This window comes from Bufo gargarizans, chromosome 3, assembly GCF_014858855.1.
Source record: "Bufo gargarizans isolate SCDJY-AF-19 chromosome 3, ASM1485885v1, whole genome shotgun sequence".
Taxonomy (NCBI): Eukaryota; Metazoa; Chordata; class Amphibia; order Anura; family Bufonidae; genus Bufo; species Bufo gargarizans.
The window spans coordinates 340,516,767-340,542,593 of NC_058082.1; the positions used below are offsets into that span (position 1 = coordinate 340,516,767).

Genomic DNA, 25,827 nt, shown 5'->3' on the forward strand with positions numbered 1-25,827 from the left:
TAACTTGTGTCAAAAAATAAAATCTCACATGGACGCACCATACCCCTCACGGAATCCAAATGCGTAAACATTTTTAGACATTTATATTCCAGACTTCTTCTCACGCTTTAGGGCCCCTAAAAAGCCAGGGCAGTATAAATACCCCACATGTGACCCCATTTCGGAAAGAAGACACCCCAAGGTATTCCGTGAGGGGCATATTGAGTCCATGAAAGATTGAATTTTGTCCTAAGTTAGCGGAAAGTGAGACTTTGTGAGAAAAAAAACAAAAAAAAAAATCAATATCCGCTAACTTATGCAAAAAAAATAAAATTCTAGGAACTCGCCATGCCCCTCGTTGAATACCTTGGGGTGTCTTCTTTCCAAAGTGGGGTCACATGTGGGGTATTTATACTGCCCTGGCTTTTTAGGGGCCCGAAAGTGTGAGAAGAAGTCTGGGATCCAAATGTCTAAAAATGCCCTCCTAAAAGGAATTTGGGCCCCTTTGCGCATCTAGGCTGCAAAAAAGTGTCACACATGTGGTATCGCCGTACTCAGGAGAAGTTGGGGAATGTGTTTTGGGGTGTCATTTTTCATATACCCATGCTGGGTGAGAAAAATATCTTGGTCAAATGCCAACTTTGTATAAAAAAAATTGGAAAAGTTGTCTTTTGCCAAGATATTTCTCTCACCCAGCATGGGTATATGTAAAATGACCCCCCAAAACACATTACCCAACTTCTCCTGAGTACGGCGATACCACATGTGTGACACTTTTTTGCAGCCAAGGTGGGCAAAGGGGCACCTTTCGGATTTCGCAGGCCATTTTTTACACATTTTGATTGCAAGGTACTTCTTACACATTTGGGCCCCTAAATTGCCAGGGCAGTATAACTACGCCACAAGTGACCCCATTTTGGAAAGAAGATACCCCAAGGTATTCCGTGAGGGGCACGGCGAGTTCCTAGAATTTTTTATTTTTTGTCACAAGTTAGCGGAAAATGATGATTTTTCTTTTTTTTTCTTTTTTCCTTACAAAGTCTCATATTCCACTAACTTGCGACAAAAAATAAAAGATTCTAGGAACTCGCCATGCCCCTCACGGAATACCTTGGGGTGTCTTCTTTCCAAAATGGGGTCACTTGTGGGGTAGTTATACTGCCCTGGCAATTTAGGGGCCCAAATGTGTGAGAAGAACTTTGCAATCAAAATGTGTAAAAAATGCCCTGCAAAATCCGAAAGGTGCACTTTGGAATATGTGCCCCTTTGCCCACCTTGGCAGCAAAAAAGTGTGACACATCTGGTATCGCCGTACTCAGGAGAAGTTGGGGAATGTGTTTTGGGGTGTCATTTTACATATACCCATGCTGGGTGAGAAAAATATCTTGGTCAAATGCCAACTTTGTATAAAAAAATGGGAAAAGTTGTCTTTTGCCAAGATATTTCTCTCACCCAGCATGGGTATATGTAAAATGACCCCCCAAAACACATTACCCAACTTCTCCTGAGTACGGCGATACCACATGTGTGACACTTTTTTGCAGCCAAGGTGGGCAAAGGGGCACCTTTCGGATTTCGCAGGCCATTTTTTACACATTTTGATTGCAAGGTACTTCTTACACATTTGGGCCCCTAAATTGCCAGGGCAGTATAACTACGCCACAAGTGACCCCATTTTGGAAAGAAGACACCCCAAGGTATTCCGTGAGGGGCACGGCGAGTTCCTAGAATTTTTTATTTTTTGTCACAAGTTAGCGGAAAATGATGATTTTTCTTTTTTTTTCTTTTTTCCTTACAAAGTCTCATATTCCACTAACTTGCGACAAAAAATAAAAAATTCTAGGAACTCGCCATGCCCCTCACGGAATACCTTGGGGTGTCTTCTTTCCAAAATGGGGTCACTTGTGGGGTAGTTATACTGCCCTGGCAATTTAGGGGCCCAAATGTGTGAGAAGAACTTTGCAATCAAAATGTGTAAAAAATGGCCTGCAAAATCTGAAAGGTGCACTTTGGAATATGTGCCCCTTTGCCCACCTTGGCAGCAAAAAAGTGTGACACATCTGGTATCGCCGTACTCAGGAGAAGTTGAGGAATGTGTTTTGGGGTGTCATTTTACATATACCCATGCTGGATGAGAGAAATATCTTGGCAAAAGACAACTTTTCCCATTTTTTTATACAAAGTTGGCATTTGACCAAGATATTTTTCTCACCCAGCATGGGTATATGTAAAATGACACCCCAAAACACATTCCCCAACTTCTCCTGAGTACGGCGATACCAGATGTGTGACACTTTTTTGCTGCCAAGGTGGGCAAAGGGGCACATATTCCAAAGTGCACCTTTTGGATTTCACCAGTCATTTTTTACACATTTTGATTGCAAAGTTCTTCTCACACATTTGGGCCCCTAAAGTGCCAGGGCAGTATAACTACCCCACAAGTGACCCCATTTTGGAAAGAAGACACCCCAAGGTATTCCGTGAGGGGCATGGCGAGTTCCTAGAATTTTTTATTTTTTGTCGCAAGTTAGTGGAATATGAGACTTTGTAAGAAAAAAATAAATAAATAAAATCATCATCATTTTCCGCTAACTTGTGACAAAAAATAAAAAGTTCTATGAACTCACTATGCCCATCAGCGAATACCTTAGGGTGTCTACTTTCCGAAATGGGGTCATTTGTGGGGGTTTTCTACTGTTTGGGCATTGTAGAACCTCAGGAATCATGACAGGTGCTCAGAAAGTCAGAGCTGTTTCAAAAAGCGGAAATTCACATTTTTGTACCATAGTTTGTAAATGCTATAACTTTTACCCAAACCATTTTTTTTTTTGCCCAAACATTTTTTTTTTATCAAAGACATGTAGAACAATAAATTTGGCGAAAAATTTATATATGGATGTCGTTTTTTTTTGCAAAATTTTACAGCTGAAAGTGAAAAATTTCATTTGTTTGCAAAAAAATCGTTACATTTTGATTAATAACAAAAAAAGTAAAAATGTCAGCAGCAATAAAATACCACCAAATGAAAGCTCCATTAGTGAGAAGAAAAGGAGGTAAAATTCATTTGGGTGGTAAGTTGCATGACCGAGCGATAAACGGTGAAAGGAGTGTAGTGCCGAAGTGTAAAAAGTGCTCTGGTCATGAAGGGGGTTTCACCTAGCGGGGCTGAAGTGGTTAACTGAGTAGTGAAATTGCAGTTTTATGCAGACTGGTTGCTAAGGGCTGAATCTTATTAAATACGGGGTAAGTCAGTCTAATAGTAACTGATTCTGGAATATCATGGTTTTAGTAACTACATATATGAAAATTGAAATTAGGGTCCAAGTTTGACAGTTATCCTTTAAGGGAGCACAGTGCTGTGGAGCTCACAGTTAAGGGGGCAGGTAATCGCCGCCGGAATGACCCGTAAACGCTGAAAACTGCAGGTCTGAATTGACCTGCGGTTTGCAGCGATCGGAGATAACTTCAGCAGGCACTCTGTTCCGATCACTGCCCGCCGCGGTGATCGGAAATACATAGGGCATACAGGTACGCCCTGTGTCCCTAAGAGGTTAACAGTGACCTCCACAGTGCCCACCCTTTTAACATTCACCACCCCTTTAACAGTGAGCTCCACAGTGCCCGCCCCTTTAACAGTGACCTCCACACTTTCTGTCCCTTTAACAGTAAACTCCACAGTGACCTACACATTGCCCACCCCCGTAACAGTGACCGCCCCTTTAACAGTGACCTCCACAGTACCCGCCCCTTTAACATTCAACCCCCCTTTAACAGTGACCACCCCTTTAACAGTGACCTTCACAGTGACCGCCCCTTTAACAGTGACCACCCCTTTACACAATGACCTCCACAGTGCCTGCCCCTTTACACAATGACCACCCCTTTAACAGTGACCTCCACAGTGCCCGCCCCTTTAACAGTGACCTCCACAGTGCCCGCCCCTTTAATTGTGACCTCCACAATGTCTGCCCCTTTAACAGTGATCTTCACATTGCCGGGACCTTTAATAGTGACTGCCCCTTTAACAGTGACCTCCACAGTGTCTGCCCCTTTAACAGTGACCTCCACAGTGCCCGCCCCTTTAACAGTGAATTCCACAGCCGCCGTCCGTTTAATTGTGGCCCCTGGCCCCCATGCATGTAGCTGTGTAGTTGTGCCGTCATACGACATATGACTACATATTTAACCACTTAAGGACCACAGGTTTATACCCCCCTAGTGACAAGGCCCTTTTTTAACAAATCGGCACTCCACAACTTGTGAAAAAAAAAAGTGTATTTTTAACTTTTTCTGGTGAAATTGTTCAAATAATTCCATTTCTATACAAGTTTGTGTCAGAATTTATTGTGCTACATGTCTTTGATAAAAAAAATCCAATAAGTGTATATTTATTGGTTTGCGCAAAAGTTATAGCATTTACAAACTATGGTACAAAAATGTGAATTTCCGCATTTTTTAAGCAGCTCTAACTTTCGAGCACCTGTCATGTTTCTTGAGGTGCTAGAATGATAGGATAGTATAAATACCCCCCAAATGACCCCATTTTAGAAAGAAGACACCCCAAAGTATTCGGAGGGGCATGGTGAGTTCATGTATGATTTAATTTTTTTTCACAAGGGGTGTCTACTTTCCGAAATGGGGTCATTTGTGGGGTGTGTTTACTGTTCTGGCATTTTGGGCGGGGCTAAATTGTGAGCAACCCTGTAAAGCCTAAAGGTACTCGTTGGACTTTCGGCCCCTTTTTGCACCTAGGCGGCAAAAAAAGTGTCACACATGTGGTATCGCCGTACTCAGAAGAAGTAGGGCAATGTGTTTTGGGGGGGTGTCTTTTCACATAAATTGATAACTTTGTATAATTTTTTTTTTTAAGTTGTCATTTACAAAGATATTTCTCACACACAGTATGAGTATATGTAAAAATACACCCCAAAACACATTGCCCTACTTCTTCTGAGTAGGACGAAACCACATGTGTGACACTTTTTTGCAGCCTAGATGCACAAAGGGGCCCAAATTCCAATGAGTACCTTTAGGATTTCACAGGGCATTTTTACGCATTTGGATTCCAAACTACTTCTCACGATTTAGGGCCCCTAAAATGCCAGGGCAGTATAAATACCCCACAAGTGACCCCATTTTGGAAAGAAGAAAGAAGTTGTTTTTTTGGCACAAGTTAGCGGAAATTGATTTTTTTTTAATTTTTTTTCTTACAAAGTCTCATATTCCACTAACTTGTGACAAAAAGTCATGGACTCAATATGCCCCTCAGCAAATACCTTGGGGTGTCTTCTTTCCAAAATGGGGTCATTTGTGGGGTGTTTGTACTGCCCTGGCATTTGAGGGAGTCCACAATCATTACATGTATGGCCAGCATTAGGAGTGTCTGCTATTCTATATTGAGCTTACGGGTAATGAGATTTTTTTTCTGTTCAGCCTCTGGGCTGAAACAAAAAAATTAACGGCACAGATTTCTTCATTCGCATCGATCAATGTGGATGAAAAAATCTCTGCCCAAAAATTTGCAAAAAAAAAAAAAAAAGAGGGGAAAGGCGTCAATCGATGTGGATGAATAAATCATTGCCAGAATTATTATTTTTTTTTTATACAAAGTGTTTGCCAAAGCATATGAACACCGCCCCTCAGCTCATAAGCCTCGGCAAACGTATCTTTTTTTTACTGCAGAGGAGAAATCTCGTCTTGCAGCGCCGCATATACCGACTTTGTGTAATCTGTAACAGGCAACAACGCAATAAATTTATTAACATCAACTTTTATAAACTTTATATAACATTTGAAACAGAACATTAACTTTTCTGCTTACCTGTGATTTTTATTTTATTTACTCCCCTATGCATAGGGCAGGCTGGTCAGGACAGTCAGGACAAAAAACTGGTGTCATGCCTCATTCCAGCCCTGCTACAGACACGACTTTTTCTTGGGGAACACTGAGTTGGGGAACCAGGATAAACACTCGGGAAGTGTCTGTCGTGTAGCCGGCTAACTACATTACGGACCCTCCTGGATACAGGAGTTCCGAAATGATCTCTTCCTGGAATTTTAGGAAGGATCCCGTTCTCCCAGCCTTACTGTAGAGAACAAAACTATTATAGACAGCCAATTGAATTAAATAAACAGACACCTTCTTATACCAGCGTCTGGTGCGGCAGGACACTAAATGGGGAGCCAACATCTGGTCATTGAAGTCCACCCCTCCCATGTGAAGGTTATAGTCGTGGACAGAGAGGGATTTCTCAATGACTCCAGTTGCCCTTTCAATTTGTACAGTCGTGTCTGCGTGAATGGTGGACAGAAGGTAAACGTCCCTCTTGTCCCTCCACTTCACCACGAGCAGTTCATGGTCAACAAGGCAGCCCTCTCCCCCCGTACAAGTTGGGTATTAACGAGCCGTTGGGAGAAGCCCCGGCGACTAGGTCGCGCGGTGCCACAGCATTGAATTCCAACTATATGTAAGTGCCGGAAGAGGGCCACGCTTGTGTAAAAATTGTCCACATATAAGTGGTACCCCTTGTGGAGTAAGGGTGACACCAAGTCCCAGACAATCTTGCCACTGCTCCCCAGGTAGTCAGGGCATCCGACCGGCTCCAGTTTTGAGTCTTTTCCCTCATAGACCCTAAAACGATATGTATAGCCTGTGGCCCTTTCACAGAGCTTATACAGTTTGACCCCATACCGGGCGCGCTTGCTGGGGATGTACTGTTTGATGCCAAGGCATCCAGTAAAATGTACTATGGACTCGTCTATGCAGATGTTCTGATTGGGGGTATACACATAGAAACATAGAATGTGTCGGCAGATAAGAACCATTTGGCCCATCTAGTCTGCCCAATATATCTGAATCCTATGAATAGTCCCTGGCCCTATCTTATATGAAGGATAGCCTTATGCCTATCCCATGCATGCTTAAACTCCTTCACTGTATTTGCCGCTACCACTTCTGCAGGAAGGCTATTCCATGCATCCACTACTCTCTCAGTAAAGTAATACTTCCTTATATTACTTTTAAACCTTTGCCCCTCTAATTTAAAACTGTGTCCTCTTGTGGTAGTTTTTCTTCTTTTAAATATGCTCTCCTCCTTTACCGAGTTGATTCCCTTTATGTATTTAAAAGTTTCTATCATATCCCCTCGGTCTCTTCTTTCTTCCAAGCTATACATATTAAGGTCTTCTAACCTTTCCTGGTAAGTTTTATCCTGCAATCCATGGACCAGTTTAGTAGCTCTTCTCTGAACTCTCTCTAGAGTATCTATATCCTTCTGGAGAAAAAGGGCAACAGGAGCCGCACTGCGTAAAATGATGACAGCGGAGTGCAAGCGGCTGTGAAGGCGGTCCCCCTCCAAAGCATATAACAAAAAGAAATTCCGCAGCACTTCCAAAGCGTAAAATGAAAAAATAGTACTTTATTTACCAGACAGCAACGTTTCGATCCTTCTCTCTGGGGAGAAAGATCCCAGAGAGAAGGATCGAAACGTTGCTGTCTGGTAAATAAAGTACTATTTTTTCATTTTACGCTTTGGAAGTGCTGCGGAATTTCTTTTTGTTATATCCTTCTGGAGATATGGCCTCCAGTACATCTGCAAACCTGGATGACAAACGGTCTATGAGGGGCCGAATTTTGTGGAGCCGGTCATAAGCAGGGTGGCCTCTTGGATGACAGGTTTTATTGTCAGTGAAAACGTGCCCTGGACATAGCAGCAGAGAAAATGGGCATGTAATGTATTGGGTCTTAAGACCAATAGGACCGAAATAAAAGGAGGATGAGGCCCAAAAATATTTTAAATTCGGAAACTGACTGGTTTCCACTGGAAAGGCTGGGCATAGAAGCTTTCCGGATTGGCGATTATATACTGTGTGGCGTAGCGGTTGGTTTCTGCCACAACTAAGTCATAGAGATCCGCTGTGAAGAACAGCTAAGACCACGCGAACTCCAGACTGGGAGGTGAAAGGGGGCAATACGGGTGCGGCGGAAGTAGGGGATTGCCAATTTGGGTTTGCCAGCAACTCTGGGAGACTAAGGGCTCTACGGGACTGTGAACGTGGTGGCTGCAACGGGGGAGTTACTGCACGTGCCACCGTACCAGCTTGAATTGCCCTTCTGGTGCTCGCCACTTAACAAGGGAAAACGGTGAAAAGTGCTGGTAGAAAGTACAGGATGTGCTGCGCTGCTGGTGTATGCCGCACCATAAAAAAGATCAGCGCTAGCACCACTCTGCTGCAAATGAGGTTCATAACATGGGGTATGCAGAACACTGACATGGGATCAGGTACGCCTGACCGTAGCAGGGACCTCAACCTCGTCATCTTCGCTAGCGGTTAGAGTGCCACTGCTGTCTACAGGTTCATATTCTGAACCACTGGATTCAGCGGGTGAGGCGTCCCAATCGCTTTCATCCATCACGGCCAGAATCCTGTAGGCCTCTTCAGCGGAATACCCCTTTGACATTTTGGGCTAACTTAATTTACGGGGTATTACTCTGAGACTACCCAGGAAAAAGAGCACACCTGCCTAGTAAAAAAGGAGTGCTTGAAGTAAAGCTGCGATCACTAATAAAGATCCAGAAAGCTCAAAAGTGATCTTTATAGCGGTGCATCGATTTTACGGTGTTTTTGCAGTGATCAGAAAAGAAAAATTCTGTCACTGCGGTGGGGCGGACTGAACGCAAGTGTGGGCACAAGATCAGGCCTGATCGGGCGAACGCTGCGTTTTTTGTAGAGCCTAAGGTGACCCTAATGTACTGATCTAGATCTGGTTGCAATCTTGTATTGGCTAATGGCTTGCTGGCTTGTAGTGGCTAATGCAGGTAATTTTTTTGGGAATATCTCAGGAACGGTACGTCCTAGAGAGCTGAGACCCAATCTAAAACCTTCCCGGACACATGATGTACCTGTGGGCCAAATTTGGTGAAGAAGATCAGTCCAGTCGTTTTATCGCGCATAAAGAACAGACGGACAGACATCTAGACAGACAGAAATTAATGAAAAAACAATGGATTCCAGCTCTTCTTAATAAAAATGCTCTATTCGACTTCCATAAAAAACCGACATCAAATAGGACATTTTTCTGTGACGCGTTTCGGGCTATAACATCTTAGCCCTTCATCAAGACAAACAAGTAAACTTAAAAACCTCTATTTTATACATAGGCAAAAGACATGCCCACTTGAAAAATCCCCATCACCTGGAATCAGCACCTGGTGACTAGTCGAATATTGCCAGAGGGGAAATTCAGTCAAGTGGAACGGAGACTCAATATTGATGAAAATTGTATAATTTATATTGTAGGGTTCAGTCATGTTTTCTATTCAACCCCTAAGATTAAACATCCAGTATGTCTCTCTACTAAAAAGTTTCTGTCTACGATCTCCCCCTCTAATTGGTGTAGTAACTCTTTCGATACCTCTGCGTTTTTCGTGCAAGGTATCGCCCTTATGAACTATCGCAAAGTGTGAGGTGGCTGTTGATACATTTTGCGTTGAAACATGTGGGATATCACTCAGATGTTTGTGAATTCTTACCTTGAGCTGGTTCATAGTACATCCCACATATTGCAATGCGCAAGTTCGACAGGTAATGACATACACAACATATTCTGCATTGCAATTAATATATTGTCGCAGATACACTTCTTGCTTCCACATTTAAAATTACCCTTTGTAGTCAGCCAAACTGGTTCACAAATCGCGTTCTCCGAAAATAAGCTTTTTGTCCAATAGTCGGTGCTTTTTTCACTATGCATTTAATGCCTGCCTCTGCAATATCTCCCCAGCCTTCATCAAAACCTATAACTGGAAAATGTTTACGTAGAATGTTGCAGATAAGGGGATATTCGGCACTATAATTTGTGACAAAAGTCACTGGTTCACTCAAATTTCGAACACAAAATCGATCACATTTTCTTCTCTTATATTTTTTCTTAATGTTCTTAGTTCAAGTAACTACAAGAGAATTTCTATCCATGATCATCGCATGTTCTCTTGCTAATATTTTCCATCGAATATCCCCTAATCTGCAATCCATCGAATATCCCCTAATCCCCTAATCTGCAACCTTGCTGAGGGGGTTAGTTGCCAGTGATAAATACACATTTGTGTCTCTCAACATATTATCGATTTGCATTCTGTAAACCTCACTATCCAGCAATACCACTGGCAACTAACCCCCTCCCCCAATATCAGTCCAAGCTATACTTCAGGAAGGAGTGTGCTTTGGTATTCTGTCTGAAAAAGAAAAATAATTTATATATGTGCAACACCCGAGCACACCTATTTTCCATGCTCTCCCTAAAGTGCACAAGGAGGGCTTTCCAGTTACGTCGAGGAGGGCTCGGCGTAACTGTTCCACTCTGAACTTATTTTTGAAGGAAGCCTCTGATATTTCAGCAAGGTTGCAGATTAGGGGATATTCGATGGAAAATATTCGCAAGGCGAGAGAACATGGATAGAAATTCTCTTGTATTTACTCGAACCAAAACATGAAGCAAATCCATAAGAAAAAATATAAGAGAAGAAAATGTGATTTCGATTTCGTGTTCAATTTGAGTGAACCAGTGACTTTTGTCACAAATTATAGTGCCGAATATCCCCTTATCTGCAACATTCTACGTAAACATTTTCCAGTTATAGGTTTTGATGAAGGCTGGGGAGATATTGTATAAAAGTCCTAGCTTATTGTTGTGATAAGTCCTAGCTTATTTTCGGAGAACGCGATTTGTGAACCAGTTTGGCTGACTACAAAGGGTAATTTTAAATGTGGAAGCAAGAAGTGTATGTCAGTTAGTAAAAACATTGTATCCACATCGAATGGCAGTACACATGAACTGCGACAATATATTAATTGCGATACAGAATATGTTGTGTATGTCATTACCTGTCGAACTTGCGCATTGCAATATGTGGGATGTACTATGAACCAGCTCAAGGTAAGAATTTGCAAACACCTGAGTGATATCCCGCATGTTTCAACGCGAAATGTATCAGCAGCCACCTCACACCTAGCGATAGTTTATAAGGGCGATACCTCTGCGTTTTTAGTGCAAGGTATCGAAAGAGTTACTACACCAATTAGAGAGGGAGATCGCAGACAAACTTTTTAGTAGAGAGACATACTGGATGTTTAATCTTAGGGGTTGAATAGAAAACATGACTGAACCCTACAATATAAATGATACAATTTTCATCAATATTGAGTCTCCGTTCCACTTGACTGAATTTCCCCTCTGGCAATATTCGACTAGTCACCAGGTGCTGATTCCAGGTGATGGGGATTATTCAAGTGGGCATGTCTTTTGCCTGTGTATAAAATAGAGATTTTTAAGTTTACTTGTTTGTCTTGATGAAGGGCTAAGATGTTATAGCCCGAAACGCGTCACAGCAAAATGTCCTATTTGATGTCGGTTTTTATGGAAGTCAAATAAAGCATTTTTATTAAGAAGAGCTGGAATCCATAGTTTTTTCATATTTTGCACCTGACTCAGTCTGGGTCTGATTTTCCGTGCTCCACTAGGAGGTGGTAGGTGAGAGCTGCAGTGATTTCCCTGTCACCTGACTTTCAAATATATAAAAACATGTTTTATATATAAATACAATATAAAGTTCCCAGTCCGTTAATAATGGTGATCATTAGCTGCGTCTCAGAAGTGTTTTGGGTTCAGTTCACACTAGGTAAATGTAGACAGATTATTTATTATACTCACAAAACTTTGGCCAAGGGGGCGAAACCCGGGTCGGGCTGTAAAAGGACGCAGGAGTTTTATTTATTTATATATTTTATGCAATTTTACAAGAAGTTTTGTGAGGATAATAAATCCATTTATATTTACTGTGACTTTTCAGTATGGCAAGGAATTTCTGCCATCTGTAGGATTACTACTACAGCGAAGAAAGGACAACAGATCCTTATTCACCTGATGTGCCTATATCCCGCTTGTGAGTATTCGGTGCATGTTTAAATGGTGTTCCACTATCGGTGCACCTTTCTGATATTTCACAGGATGTTTTAAGATAGGAGACGTCTGTGAGACTCAATTCCACTGTGAGGAACAAAAAATTAAATTCCTGGGATAAGTTGTGTGGAAGGAGAAAAAACGTGCGGCCTCAAAAAATTTGTCCCCATGTTTTATATATACACACACACCATAGGTTTATGATAATATACCTATCCCAAGGATAAGCAAGCAATATCAAAATCCTGGACCAACCCCTTTAACCCGCAGGGCTACCACAGCATTCTGCAGCGACATGCCATCCCATTCGGTTTGCGAGGGTGCAAAGCAGTCATCAAGAAGGGGCTATTTTAAAGAATCTAAAACATATTCTGGTTTATATGCAAGAAATTGTCAACACTTGTTTTTACCTTGGTTTTGCTTTCCTTAAAGGGAACCTGTCACCAAAAAAATCGCTTATTAAGCTGTTACTAGTACCTTAGTGCTGCATAGTAGTGTCCTAATGCACTTTTTCTTCGTTTAGCCGCATTTAGCCTCATTGAAAAATCAATGTTTTATTCAGCCGCTGCCCCGTGCTTCAAGTCAGGTTTGAAGTCAAGGGGGCAGCAGCCTAAGCGTCTCCAATGCTGCTCTCCCTGCCTCCCGCCCGCTTTTATTGACACGCCGGATCTCAGTGCCGGGACCGCGCTCCCAGCCCGCATGCGCCCGGCATCTTCTGTAACTGCGCTAGTATGTAAGGCTGGCAGGCGCATGCGCAGTAGCGAAACTGAAGCCAGCTGAGTGTACGAGCTGGAGCCGGGATCGCGCTACAGCAGCCCTTTACTGCGCATGTGGGCTGGGAGCGCGGACCCAGCACTGAGATCCGGCGTGTCAATAAAGGCGGCGGGAGGCAGGAAGAGCAGGATTGGAGACGCCTAGGCCGCTGCCCCCTTGACTTCAAACCTGACTTGAAGCAGGGGGCAGCGGCTGAATAAAACATTGATTTCTCAAGGAGGCTAAACAAAGAAAAAGTGGATTAGGAAACTACTATGCAGCACTAAGGTACTATTAACAGCTTAATATGCGATTTTTTGGTGACAGGTTCCCTTTAACACCTTAAAGGGTTTCTGTCATGGGAAAAATCATTATGTAGCTGACTGTCATTAGCGATGTGCTAATGTCAGCAGTACATAACGGTATGTCTGTTAACTCCCTGTCTGCCACAGTTCTCTTAAAATAAAGACTTTTATAATATGTTAATGAGCCTCTAGGTGCTATGAGGGCATTGCTGCAGCACCTAGAGGCTTCGTCTACTCGCCTTTTGGCACGCCCACGTCCACTTGGTTAACGTGCTTCTTCTCCGCATCACCCTCATAATCCCGCGCCTGCCCCGCTCAGTATTCGGCGCAGGCGCAGTGAGTGAAGGATGCTCAGCTGCTCTGTACTTTTTGGGGGGCATATGCTGCACTTTTAGTGATGTAAGGTGACAAAAAAAATGTGTGGTTTTCTTGCACAGTTTTTATTTTATTTTTTTGACTGTGTTCATCTGACGGATTAGGTCATGTAATATTTTTATAGAGTCAGTTGATATGGATGCGGCGATACCTAATTTAACTTTATTTTGGGAAAAGAGCGGGGGTTTTTTCACATTAAACTTTTACATTTTTTGTAAAATGTTATTTTATTAACTTCTTTTTTTCACTTTATTTTTTGTCCCACTCTGGGACTTCCATATTTCAGGGTCTGATCCCTGTTTCAATACAGCACAATACATTTGTATTGTGCTGTATTGAACTGTCAGTGTCTTACACTGTAAGATGCTAACAGTTGCCTAGGAGACCTAGCCCTGGGGCTGGATCTCCTGGGCTTCCATAGCTGGCAGTCCCGATGCCTGCCATAGCAACCATCGGGTCCCCGTGACGGGGACCAGATGGGGATGTACAAGCTCCCGCAAACCCCTGTATGCCACGGTCAGCGTGACTGTGGCATACAGGGGGTGAATCTGCCGGCATTTGTGTTTTCACCGATGCTGGCAGATACAGTAGTACACTGGTATGGTCAATACCAGTGTAATACTGTACTGCGGCGGCAGCAGGAAGCGCACGGCGTCATAGCAACTAATGACGCCGTGCGCTCCTGCTCTCCGCAGGAATCCAGCCCGTGGTACCACGGACCGCTCACGGCCGTGTGCATTCGGCCTTAGGCATAGAAAATTGTCTAAATGTAAGCCAGCAAGAAGACTGGCTTACATTTAGACAGGCGCTGGATGTAGAGTTCGGTGCCTCTTCACAACTGGTGGATCCAGCGCCAGCTATAGGGGTTATTAAGACCGGCGTCTAAAATCCGGTCCTAATAAATGACCGCCTATCTTTCCAATAATAAGTAGTGTTAGTTTCAATGTTTTTATTTTCACAAGAGTTAACGGCTCAGAAGGGAAAAAGTGCCATTTGGATTTAGGATTTTTTGTGGCGCTTTTGCTGGAACAGTTTTGGTGCTATGTCACATCTGCAATGCCCCTGAGATACCAGTACAGTGAAAAATGACGCTATTTTGGAAAGTACACCCCCAAGGAGTGTAGTAATGGTTTTGCCCCCATACGTGTTTCATCATCATTATTAACATTGTACTATGAAAATAAAAAATGTTATTTTTTTTCTAATAGTACAGTTGCATTAGCCCCAAATTTTCACATTTCACAACGATTCAACTGAGCATAAGGATGCCACAAACTCTTACACAATTTCTCCAGAGTATGGCAATGCCCCATACATGGTCGCAAAGCTTTGTATAGGGACAAGGCAGACTCAGAAGGGAAGAAGTTCCATTTGGATTGTGGAACATGGATCTTGCTGAAACAATTTTTTAAAAGCCATTACTTTTTTTTATCCAATTTGTCGACTGTGCAAAATAGGTGCAACATTTTATTCTTTGGGTTGATACCAAATTTACATAGCATTTTAAAACTTTATTACATAAATCACTTTAAAATAATTATGGGTATGGGGTCATTTTTTACTTGAATTTTTTTTAATTATTTTAACATATTTGGGACTTAAACTTTCAACACTCACTGGTAAAATACATTACAATACTTTTGTGTTGCAGTGTATTTTATCTGCCTGCATAATACAGGGCCTAATAGGTTTCCATACATGGCAAATCCAGAGTCCATTCTTAGGTCTCTGGTTGCCATGACCACCATAGAGCCCCTGCAATCACGTAGCGGGGGGACCAGTAGGGTAAAAAGGGAGGCTACTCCATCTGTAAACCACTTAGATGCTGCAGTTATATAGCTAAAGGGTTAACCAGCTAGGACCAGAGATAGCTCTGATCTCAGCTGGTGCAGCAAGAGCTATAGGGATGGAGGGTACATTTGACTGTGTGCTCCAGATAAATGTGAGTTATTATAACTTGTGAATAATGATGTGGAATATGCCGCTACTATGTAAATAATAATTAACATTAGCATGTACAGAGGATTTTGTTAGTTATGTAAATTAACTTGCCATTTTCTGGTTTATGTCTATTGAATCACACATTCCATGCATTAAACAATGCTGACCCAGTAAGCTAGAGCAGAGCATTGATAGACATACCTCCATGTCATTTACTTTCTTTTGCAGTTCCTGACATTTTTTCTCAAGCTCGTGAACTTGCTCCTCTCCTTCTGGATGTTCTATAATCAGAAGACTCGTCAGTAATCTCATCAGTCACTCCGTTCACAGACATTAATAAACTAATGTCTCACCTTTCCTCTGTGTTTGTAATTTATCGATCTTCTGCTCCAAGATTGCAATCTCTTTATCCTGAAATACAAGTCCATGAATATTAACATTGTCTACACAATGTCTGTGTGAAAGTATCTAATGGCTATACAGAACGGTATGGTCCACATCTCAAAATTCTTTAAAGGGAATATATTATCCACTTTACCCAGCCCACATTGATGGCAGCATAAGGAGGTGAGAGAAAGCTGATTTTAGCGGTCTGTCACTAATCTGTTATTGTGGTTTATTGTGTAATGCTGGCAGCCTGAACTGGAGAAGAGTCAGGTGCAACCAGAGAAGAGTCCGGCTTTTTTAGGAGCTTCTATGTAAATCCTGCAAGTAGGACAAAGGGGGCACAGGATCTTATGAATAAGCCAGACACTTCTCTGGATGCACCCGACTCTTTTCAGACACAGGCGGTCAGCATTATACAGTAAGTTCTCAGTAACCACTTTACAATAGCTGATAAGTGACAGACCACGGAAATGAGCGTGTCTGTCACTACATTTTGCTGCCTTAAGTGAATGCAGCATAAAGTGAATGACCTGTTCCCTTAAAGTAACCGTAGTTAATACTAGTCCTCAAACACGTATGCTCTGGCTGATTCCATATCTTCTAAAAAAGTCGACAGACTGCTTCCATAGCTCCCATAGAGTTGAATGAAGAATGAGTACACACACGTGGTCAGCTCTGTTCTGGTAAGGGGGGTTCCAACATATACAGTATTTATGGCTAGAGTGGCTGCACACTACTACTTCATCCATGCAATAAGCTGGAGCTCTCTTAATCACAATTGTACACCACCTTCTCTTAAATGCATGGGAACTCTTCGATCAATGTCATTTTACTTCCATAGAGCAAAAATTACATACAATAGACACAATCACCAATCAGAACATGCTTGAGAAAGAGGGTGTTCTCTGAAAAAGTCATGTTACTGGGGAATGTCAGGTCAAGCAAGTAGGGGACCAGGAGAGCAGGGTAGTGGGAGACTCAATTATTAGGGGTACAGATAGGGCGATCTGTCACAAAGACCGGGATTGTCAAATGGTGTGTTGTCTTCCTGGCGCTCGAGTTCGACACATCGCGGATCGGGTTGACAGATTACTGGGAGGGGCTGGAGAAGATCCAGTGGTCATGGTCCATTTTGGAACTAATGACAAAGTTAGAAGTAGGTGGAGTGTCCTTAAAAATTATTTCAGGGATTTAGGGCACAAGCTCAAGGGCAAGGACCACAAAGGTAGTGTTTTCTGAAATACTACCTGTACCACGAGCCACTCAAGAAAGGCAGCAGGAGATTAGGGAGGCTAACAAGTTGCTCAAGAACTGGTGTAGGAAGGAGGGGTTTGGGTTCCTGGAGAACTGGGCCGACTTCTCTGTTGGCTACAGGCTCTATCGTAGGGATGGGCTGCACCTCAATGGGGAAGGGGTAGCTGTTTTGGGGAGAAGATGGCTAGAAGGTTGGAGGAGTGTTTAAACTAGGGACTGGGGAGCGTAATTACATTATAGGGAGGAGAAGATAGTGTAGATAGATACCTGGGGCAAGGTAATGGGACTAGGGGAGAAATAGAGGGAGGGACTAAAACAGTTCAGAAGGAAAGGTGTAGGGTAAAAACTGACTAATAAAACTGGTGAATTGGAATTAGTGATGTATGAGGAGGACTATGACATAGTGGGAATAACTAAGACATGGCTGAATGATAGCATTGACTGGGAGGTTAACATACAAGTTTACAGGCTTAGAAAAGATTGTAAAAACCGGAGAGGGGGAGGGGTCTGCCTTTATGTAAAGTCTTGTCTAAAGCCCACACTCCGTGAAGATATAAGTGAGGAACATGAGCATGTGGAGTCACTGTGGGTAGAGATACTGTCACGACCCTGGGTCTTGGTCGTGACTCCTTGGGAGCCGCATGCAGTTACCCGCGGTTTTGGTGTTGTGACAACCGCAGCTGGGGGCACTTAGTGGTTTGCCTCAGGTGCGGTTGCCGCGGATAACACGCATGCGTGCGGTTGCCCTTGGCAACGTGTTTTTTGTGCACTCCCTTTGTGTGTTTGTTGTGCACGAGGTTGTGTTGGTTGTATGCACTTGGACACCTCCCTTCACCTGCGGTGGTCCGCGGCAACGTCTGGTGTTGTGTGCATGCGGTGGCAGGGTCTCGGCCTGCTGGTTGTTCTTCAGGACACGGCTGCCACGCATGCCGTTGCCAGCGGTAACAGGTGAGTGAGTGTGTGTGCTATTTCCCTTTAAGTTGGTGTTTTCCCTTCTCTTCTGTGGTGTAGGAAGGGTTAACTCCCTTCCCAGTGTGTGTGAGTCACTGGGTGGGTCTGACCGTTGGGTGTGGCCACTTGGCCTATAAAGCCTCAGTCCCTGGCTGGGTTCAGTAGGTTGCTCTCAGCCATGCTGGCTGGAGCAGCCTCCTGTCTCCTCCATCTGCCTGGTGGGGACCATCCTTCTGGTCATAAACCTTTGTTACCTTGTCTGATGTTATGTTTATGTGTATGTGGTTGCTGGCTTGTTGCACCTTATGGTTCCCTGGTTTCCTGTGTGATGTATGGTGTGTGCTGTTGTCTTTTCTGTTGTTGTAGACAGACAGCACTTTTGCATGGGTTCCGGGCGGTGTGTTTGTGGCAGGTAGGTGAGGTTGTAGTTCCACATACCTGCCACTGCCATAAGTGGTATTGGATTCCCCTTATTACCAGCTTGGCCTTTCTAGGCTCCTGTTCCTCCGTGTTCTGGAGGAACAGGTAGTCTATCCAGCTCCTAGCCTAGGGACCTGCGGAGGGATAGTAGGGACCCGAGGTTCCTGCGCATGGGTCCTCCTACCCTAAAGGTCGGCCATGCAGGTTAGGAGTTAGGGTCAGATCAGGGAGACTTTAGGAGGTGACCTGCTCCCTGATCCTGTGGTCCTGGCCTTGCAGCGACCCAACATCTACGGGTACCGCACGGCTGGGGGTTTCCCCCACCGCCAGCCGTGACAGATACATGGCGCTAAAAACAATAATAAAATACTAATAGGAGTTTATTATAAACCACCTAATATACCAGAGTTCACAGAAAATCTACTTCTAAACGAGATAGACGAGGTGGCAAATCATGAGGCGGTTATTATGGGGGACTTCAACTTTGCAGATATAGACACGGTGAAACTGAAAGCTGTAGATCTCATACAGGAAACAGGTTTTTGGCAATTACCAAAGACAATTACCTTTTTACACCCGGTTCAGGACCCGACTAGAGGTACGGCCATACTGGACTTAGTATTAACCAATAGACCTGACAGAACAACAGATGTGCAGGTCGGGGGACACCTGGGAAATAGTGACCATAAAGTAATAACCTTCCAATTATCATTCAAAAGAGCGTTTTTTACAGGAAGGAACAAAAATACCAAACTTCAAAAAAGGAAAATTTGACTAGCTAAGAGAGGCCATTGGCCTAACTAACTGGGACAAAGTCCTAAAAAAATAAAAATATACAGCCACAAACATGGGATACTTTTTGAAGCATCCTAAACTGTAATTGTGAGAAGTACATACCTTATGGGAATAAAAGATTAAGTAACAAGAAAAAAACAATGTGGATAAATAGAAATGTAAAGGGAGCAATAAATGACAAAAAAAAAAAAGGGGGGCCTGGATGTATATCTGGAGGGTAATAATATTACAGGCTATAGTTACTAGAGAGGGGTCATTGATCCACAGAGTTATTTTGAGTGGAGTCGGGAAGAAAATTGGCTTCTACCTCACAGTTTTTTTTTGCCTTCCTCTGGATCAACTTGCAGGATGACAGGCCGAACTGGATGGACAAATGTCTGTTTTCAGCCTTACAAACTATTTTGCTATGTACCATATTTTACATGTTTTGGACTATATTTACATTGGTGATTGCATTTATTGTATTACAATTTTTGCACTATGGAAGTAAACTGACCTAGATCGAAGTAAAGAATTCTCATACACTTATGAGAAGGCAGTCCAAACATTCAGCCCTTTAGAGCTCTTTCACACGAGCGGATCCCATGCGTGGAATCCGCTGCGTGAAAGACAGCCAAGCCCCGTTCCGGACAGCAGAGACACGGAGCAGTAACATGACTGATAACGCTCCGTGCCTCTCTGTGATCCTTTTACTACAAAATCACAGTGACAACTTTATCTCACTGTGATTTTGTGGCCCAAAAATACGTTAGTGTGCATGAGCCCTAAAACTTGGACAGTTTAAGAGCATTCTCATTCAACAGGACCCATGCACACATTCATTTATTTCTATTGACCATGCCCACATCTGTCTACATTTTCAGGGATCAATGTTCCTGATCTGCAAATTTCAGGGCAGGTCCTATTCTTGTCAGTTTTTGCAGATTGCCTCACCTATTCTATTCAATGGGTCAGATAAACGAACAAGGATGTGTGCCGAGCCCTCACAGTAAAATGGTGTCAGATTTACAAATGGAAGGGTTAAAGGGCACCTGTCACCTAGAAAACGCATAAACCGCCAGCATTACCGTATTGCTGCCTGATTATAAAGGTTTATTTACAGATACCAATACAGGTGTTGAACCTATCTTGCCCCAGGTGAGAATTATTACTTCACTTTTATTATTACTTGAATTAAAAACTAAACGTGTACTTGATACCTTTATTTTAATTTGACTTTAATGAACCAAAATCGAGCTCAACTTCAGCTGAGAACGGATCTCCCCCCTTGACTTCAAGACGATAATTTACACAGCACGGGCAGTTGAATGAAAGTATTTTTTCAGGCTTTTGGCGCATGGTGCAGCAAAGACACAGACTACTCTGGAATCATGCTACAGACTACAATAAGGAGATGCTGGTGGTTTATTACGTGTTTTCTAGGTGACAGGTTCCCTTTAATAGACATTCGAGAACATCAGACCTTTAGCTGGATGTCCCGGGCTTGTAGTTTCACTCGTGTCTCCAACTCGCCCACTCTCTTCACAGTGCTGCTTAATAGATCAAAATCACTTAAACCTGCAAGAAAATAACACATATTGGTAACTGTTGAGTATCCAAGTGTGGAATTAGGATTTCTTCTTGGGATTCTCACCATGTTCCTTCTCAGGGGTGTAGTGTTCCTTCTGTTGAGGAAAAATGTTGACGGACGGGAGACTTGCAACTGGTAAAAAGCAAGTGAAGAGGTCTATGAAATCAGAACCACATAATGATCCTGATAGTTATTGGGGAAATAACCAGGACACTATGGCAGTATGAAGTCGCACAACATACACATTGGTTAGACTCTGGCATATGACAAATGCATTGTGTAACACAGGGATGTAGTTCAGGGATCAGCAACCTCCGTCACTCCAGCTGTTGTGAAACTACAACTCCTAGCAGGCTCCATTCACTTCTTTGGGAGTTCTGAGGACAGCCAAGCAAGTGTGCATGCTGGGAGTTGTAGTTTCACCACAGCTGAAGTGCCGAAGGTTGCTGATCCCTGATGTAGTTGATACATTTGCTGGACCATTTTACCCCCTTCATGACCAGAAACGTGTTTGCTTCCTAAAGGATTGAAAACCATAATTTTAAAGGAGACGGGGGTCTGTTTTTTCTTATTTTTTAATAGCACAAAGTATCTCTCATTTTTATTTAGATTTTTTTAATTGTGTCCCCTCTTCATTACTCTCATTTTTTAGTAGGGGGCAGAGGCAGAAGCTGTGGTGTTTCATTTTTGCACATTTTGTTAAATTTTTGTCCTTATTTATTTTATTTTACACATTGTACACACATCAGGTCATACAAGACCTTTGGGGGCATTTCCCTTTTTGGTGCTGCCATGTCAGCTTCTGGAGACTTAGGGTGCTGGCACACAGCGCAGTTCTGACATGCTGCTAAACTGAAAACGGCATCCTGCTTGCATATCAGAACTGCGCTGTGTGCCAGCACCCTTACTGCGGATCGGATTACCCGGCACCTTGTGATCACATAATCGTCCGGACGTGTATTAGCCTCTTCACTGAACACCATTGGCCTGATTTATCATAGACCGGGAAGTACTCTGGTCTATGACAATCCTGCGCACTGCCGGGGGCTGCTCCTAGTTAATGGGAGGCGTATGTCTAATCATAAATTAGGCAGTCCGTGCGCCTACACTGAAGCCAGAAAACTGGCGTAAAAGATAAATGTAGCAGGGCCACTCGTCCTGCCCGATTTTCAGCGAGGTGGTGAATGCAGTGGAGAAAATTTTTGCACAAGTGGTGTTGAAAAAGTCACATACAAGCAGTTTGGGCCTTTTACGTGCCAGAAAACTGGCAGACATTTAGGATAAATCCGGCCCTGTGCATACAGCAATTGGAAAGATAGGGACTTAATAAACATAGTGCATTTTACTCCAGCACACCTCTTATTAAGACTGGAGTAATAAATCTGCCTCAAAGAACATAGGCAGTAACGCCTGGACCTGCTGCAGCTCAGAAATTTCTAACAGAAGCTTAAAGGGAACCTGTCACCAGGATTTTGTGTATAGAGCTGAGGACATGGGTTGCTAGATGGCCGCTAGCACATCTGCAATAGCCAGTCCCCATAGCTCTCTGCGCTTTTATTGAGGAAAAAAAACGATTTGATACATATGCATCGTGAGATTACATCATTCTAGCTTTCTGACGTTGGGGAGCAAGGAGGAGATTCTGAGGATGTGGGGCGGTGCTGGGCTCCTTCATGCTGGACTCATCTCAGGTTAATTTGCATATGGATCAAATTATTATTTTTTTACACATGCAAATTAACCTGGGATTAGTCCTGTCCCTGAGAGGAGTCCAGCGTGAAGGAGCCCAGCACCGCCCCGCATCCTCAGAATCTCCTCCTTGCTCCCCGACGTCAGAAAGCCAGAGCGCCGTAATCTCACGATGCATATGGATCAAATCAGTTTTTTTCCACAATAAAAGCACACAGAGCTATGGGGACTGGGTATTGTGGATGTGCTAGTGGCCATCTAGCAGCCCATGTCCTCAGCTCTATACACAAAATCCCAGTGACAGGTTCCCTTTAAAGGGGTTGTCCGATGTAGAGCTGAACTCAGTATGAAATGCCCGATGCTCATATAAGAGGGCCTGGCTGGGTGAAAAAGGGGATATGTCCAGATTCAGCTCTGAATCCGGACAACACCTTTAAAGGAGTTGTAGTTGCAGCGTTTGTATACTGATGACCTAATCAATATCAGATTGGCAGGGGTCCAACTCCCAGAACCCCGCTGCTTGAAGAGGCCGTGGTGCAAATGCTGCGTCCTTTACTGTTTAAATGCACTCTGTCTCCTTTGTAGCGGCGGTGCAGTGTAATTACAACAGGTCAAGTTACACCGCACCTCCACTACAAGCTAGATGCAGGTAAACAGTGAGGATGCAGCACTGGTACAAGCACCATGGCCTCTTCAAGCAGCTGATCAGCGGGGCTGGGGGTAGTCAGACACCACACGATCCAACATTGATGACCTATACTGAGGACAAGAGATGATGTGACTGATGTTTATTAAAGGGGTTCTGCAGTGGCCTAATACTGATGATACTCATGCCAGGCAGCCTCTGCATCGAGGCAGAAGATCCTGAGGTGGCATCATGTCTGAGATAGGAATAACCCCTTAATAGAAAACCTCCTGCAATGTTTAAAGGGCTTCTGTCACCCCACTAAACCTTTTTTTTTTTTGCTTACTTATAATCCCTACACTGCGATTTATGGCTACATGATCTAATTAATCATTTTGGTCCTGTAGATTTTGATAAAAACAAGCTTTTAAAATATGTAAAATTACCTTGCTACCAGCAAGTAGGGAGGCTACTTGCTGGTAGCAGCCGCATCCTCCGAGCCTAATGACGCCCCCTCCGCATTGTGATTGACAGGGCCAGGGAACGGAATCGTTCTCTGCTGGCCCTGCCCGTTTGCATTCAAAATCTGGCGCCTGCGCCGCGGCCGTACCTGTCTTACACCCGGCGCAGGCGCATTGAGGATGGAGCGGCCGCCTCTCAGTGCGCCTGCGCCAATTGAAGACAGGTACGGCCGCGGCGCAGGCGCCAGATTTTGAATGCAAACAGGCAGGGCCAGCAGAGAACGATTCCGTTCCCTGGCCCTGTCAATCACAATGCGGAGGGGGCGTCTTTAGGATCGGAGGATGCGGCTGCTACCAGCAAGTAGCCGCCCTACTTGCTGGTAGCAAGGTAATTAGCATATTTTAAAAGCACGTTTTTATCAAAATCTACAGGACCAAAATGATTAATTAGATCATGTAGCCATAAATCGCAGTGTAGGGATTATAAGTAAGCAAAAAAAAAGGTTTAGTGGGGTGACATAAGCCCTTTAAATGGATTGCATCAAAAGCAATTGCCCATTGTCTTATTACAATTGCTCCCTTCAGTATGCATCAGTAACTAGACATGTCCACATAAACCGCAGGACTGTGCTGATTAAGCAGTGGGCTGTTGTAGTAATTCTCCTGCGGCTAAGGGAGTTGCTGCCCATGCAGTTGTCCGCTGCTGTTATGGCATGAGTCTGGAAACGTACCTGAGTAGGCTGCATTGGCTTTAAAAGGCGCAGCTCTTCTCCTAGGAGGAAAGAAATCAGCAATGAGTTATAGACAAGACATGAGCGAATGTAAGTGTGCAGAGGGGCTGCGACTACCCTGCTCTGGCCGCTTTATCCATGAGCTCGGGTGTGTGGCCGCCAAGGATCTTACTCCTGCGGGATCTCCCTAATGTAAATAACGGGCTGCTCATCCTCAGCACAGCGCGCCGCCATATTGTTTGGAGCCGGTCACTAGGAGACGAGGACTTCCGGCGGAGACAAGCCGGAAGCTGGGCTCCGCCTATGGGTTTCAGCATGGCGGCTGTGTGCTCGTGTAGAGCAATGTCTGCAGGGCTCCTCCTCACTGCTGATCCTGGAAGGAGGGGCACATGGTCCAGAATATACGAATCTGTGGTGTCTGCTAAAGGCTTGGTTCTCCGTGAGTTCGGCACCTGTGGTGGAAGAATGTCCTGAAGTGTCTGCAGGCCATGAAGTATGCCCCAGGAGCTCACGTTAGAGAAATGTACAAAATAACACCCCTTGGCTTAATGGGAGCCTAATGCACTGGCAGTATTCCTCCCGCGTACCCCAAACTTTAACCCCTTCCAGACAGCCATATTTTGCAAATCGGATGTGTCCTTTATGTGATAAGAACTTTGGGACGCTTTTACTTATCCAAGCCATTCTGAGAATATTTTTTTTCGCGACACATTGTTCTTCATGTTAGTGGCAAATCTAGGTTCAGGTGTTTTAGCTTTTAAAAATATAAAACTGACTAACCTGTTGCATGTGCGCTTGGCAGCTGAAGGCATCTGTGTTGGTCCCATGTTCATATGTGTCCACATTGCTGAGGCTCCAGGAGCAACGGGGGAGTTGTCATTACATGTAAAGGCTCTGCAACTGCCGTGTCCTCTCCTCTTTGAGAGGACCAAGCAGTGAAAAAACCTAATTACACCTGGTCTTGTCAATCAAAGTGCAGAGGGTACAGCGGTTTCAGAGAAAGCGGAGCCTCTAAGTGTAATGGCAACGCCCCCATTGCTCCTAGAGGCTCATTTGCGTATATTAAAACATAATATTTTTCAGCAATGCGGGCACATATGAACATGGGACCAACAGAGATGCCTTCAGCTGCCAAGTGCACATGTAACAGGTCATCAAGTTTCATAGGTACAAATCTGCTGACAGATGCCCTTTAAGACAGTGATACCTTACAAACTTTCAAGCAAATTTCCAAAACTAACTTTTTTTTAACCCCTTCAGTACTGAGCCAGTTTTCACCTTCCTGCCCAGGCCATTTTTTGGAAATCTGACGTGTCACTTTAGGCTACTTTCACACTGGCGTTTCTGGGTCAGCCTGTGAGATCCGTTTCAGGGCTCTCACAAGCGGACCAAAACGGATCAGTTCAGCCCCAATGCATTCTGAATGGATAAGGATCCGTTCAGAATTCATCAGTTTGGCTCCGTTCCACCTCCATTCCGCTCTGGTGGCGGACACCAAAACGCTGCTGAGGAAACTGAGCCAAACGGATCCGTCCTGACTTAAAATGTAAGTCAATGGGGACGGATCCGTTTCTGCTGACACAATATGGTGCAATTGAAAACGGATCCGATTTAGTTTTTTTGTTCATGGTA

At 43.8% G+C, this 25,827-nt stretch overlaps 1 protein-coding gene across 2 annotated transcripts in view; it reads right to left on the reverse strand.

The window, feature by feature from the left end:
• The window catches only part of UBXN11 (UBX domain protein 11), a 58,785-nt gene extending 34,332 nt beyond the window's left edge, over nt 1-24,453 (reverse strand). Inside the window, exons 1-6 of one of the 2 annotated variants that reach the window (XM_044286633.1) lie at nt 24,313-24,453; nt 24,196-24,236; nt 20,753-20,821; nt 20,582-20,676; nt 15,666-15,723; nt 15,514-15,593 (exon numbers count right to left, since the gene is read on the reverse strand). In XM_044286633.1, the coding sequence (XP_044142568.1) occupies nt 15,514-15,593; nt 15,666-15,723; nt 20,582-20,676; nt 20,753-20,821; nt 24,196-24,236; nt 24,313-24,407 (438 nt within the window). In that variant the 5' untranslated portion in view covers nt 24,408-24,453. The remainder of the gene's footprint in view (nt 1-15,513; nt 15,594-15,665; nt 15,724-20,581; nt 20,677-20,752; nt 20,822-24,195; nt 24,237-24,312) is intronic. The other variant, XM_044286634.1, reaches the window with a different exon arrangement.
• Between the last annotated feature and the right edge of the window lie 1,374 nt (nt 24,454-25,827).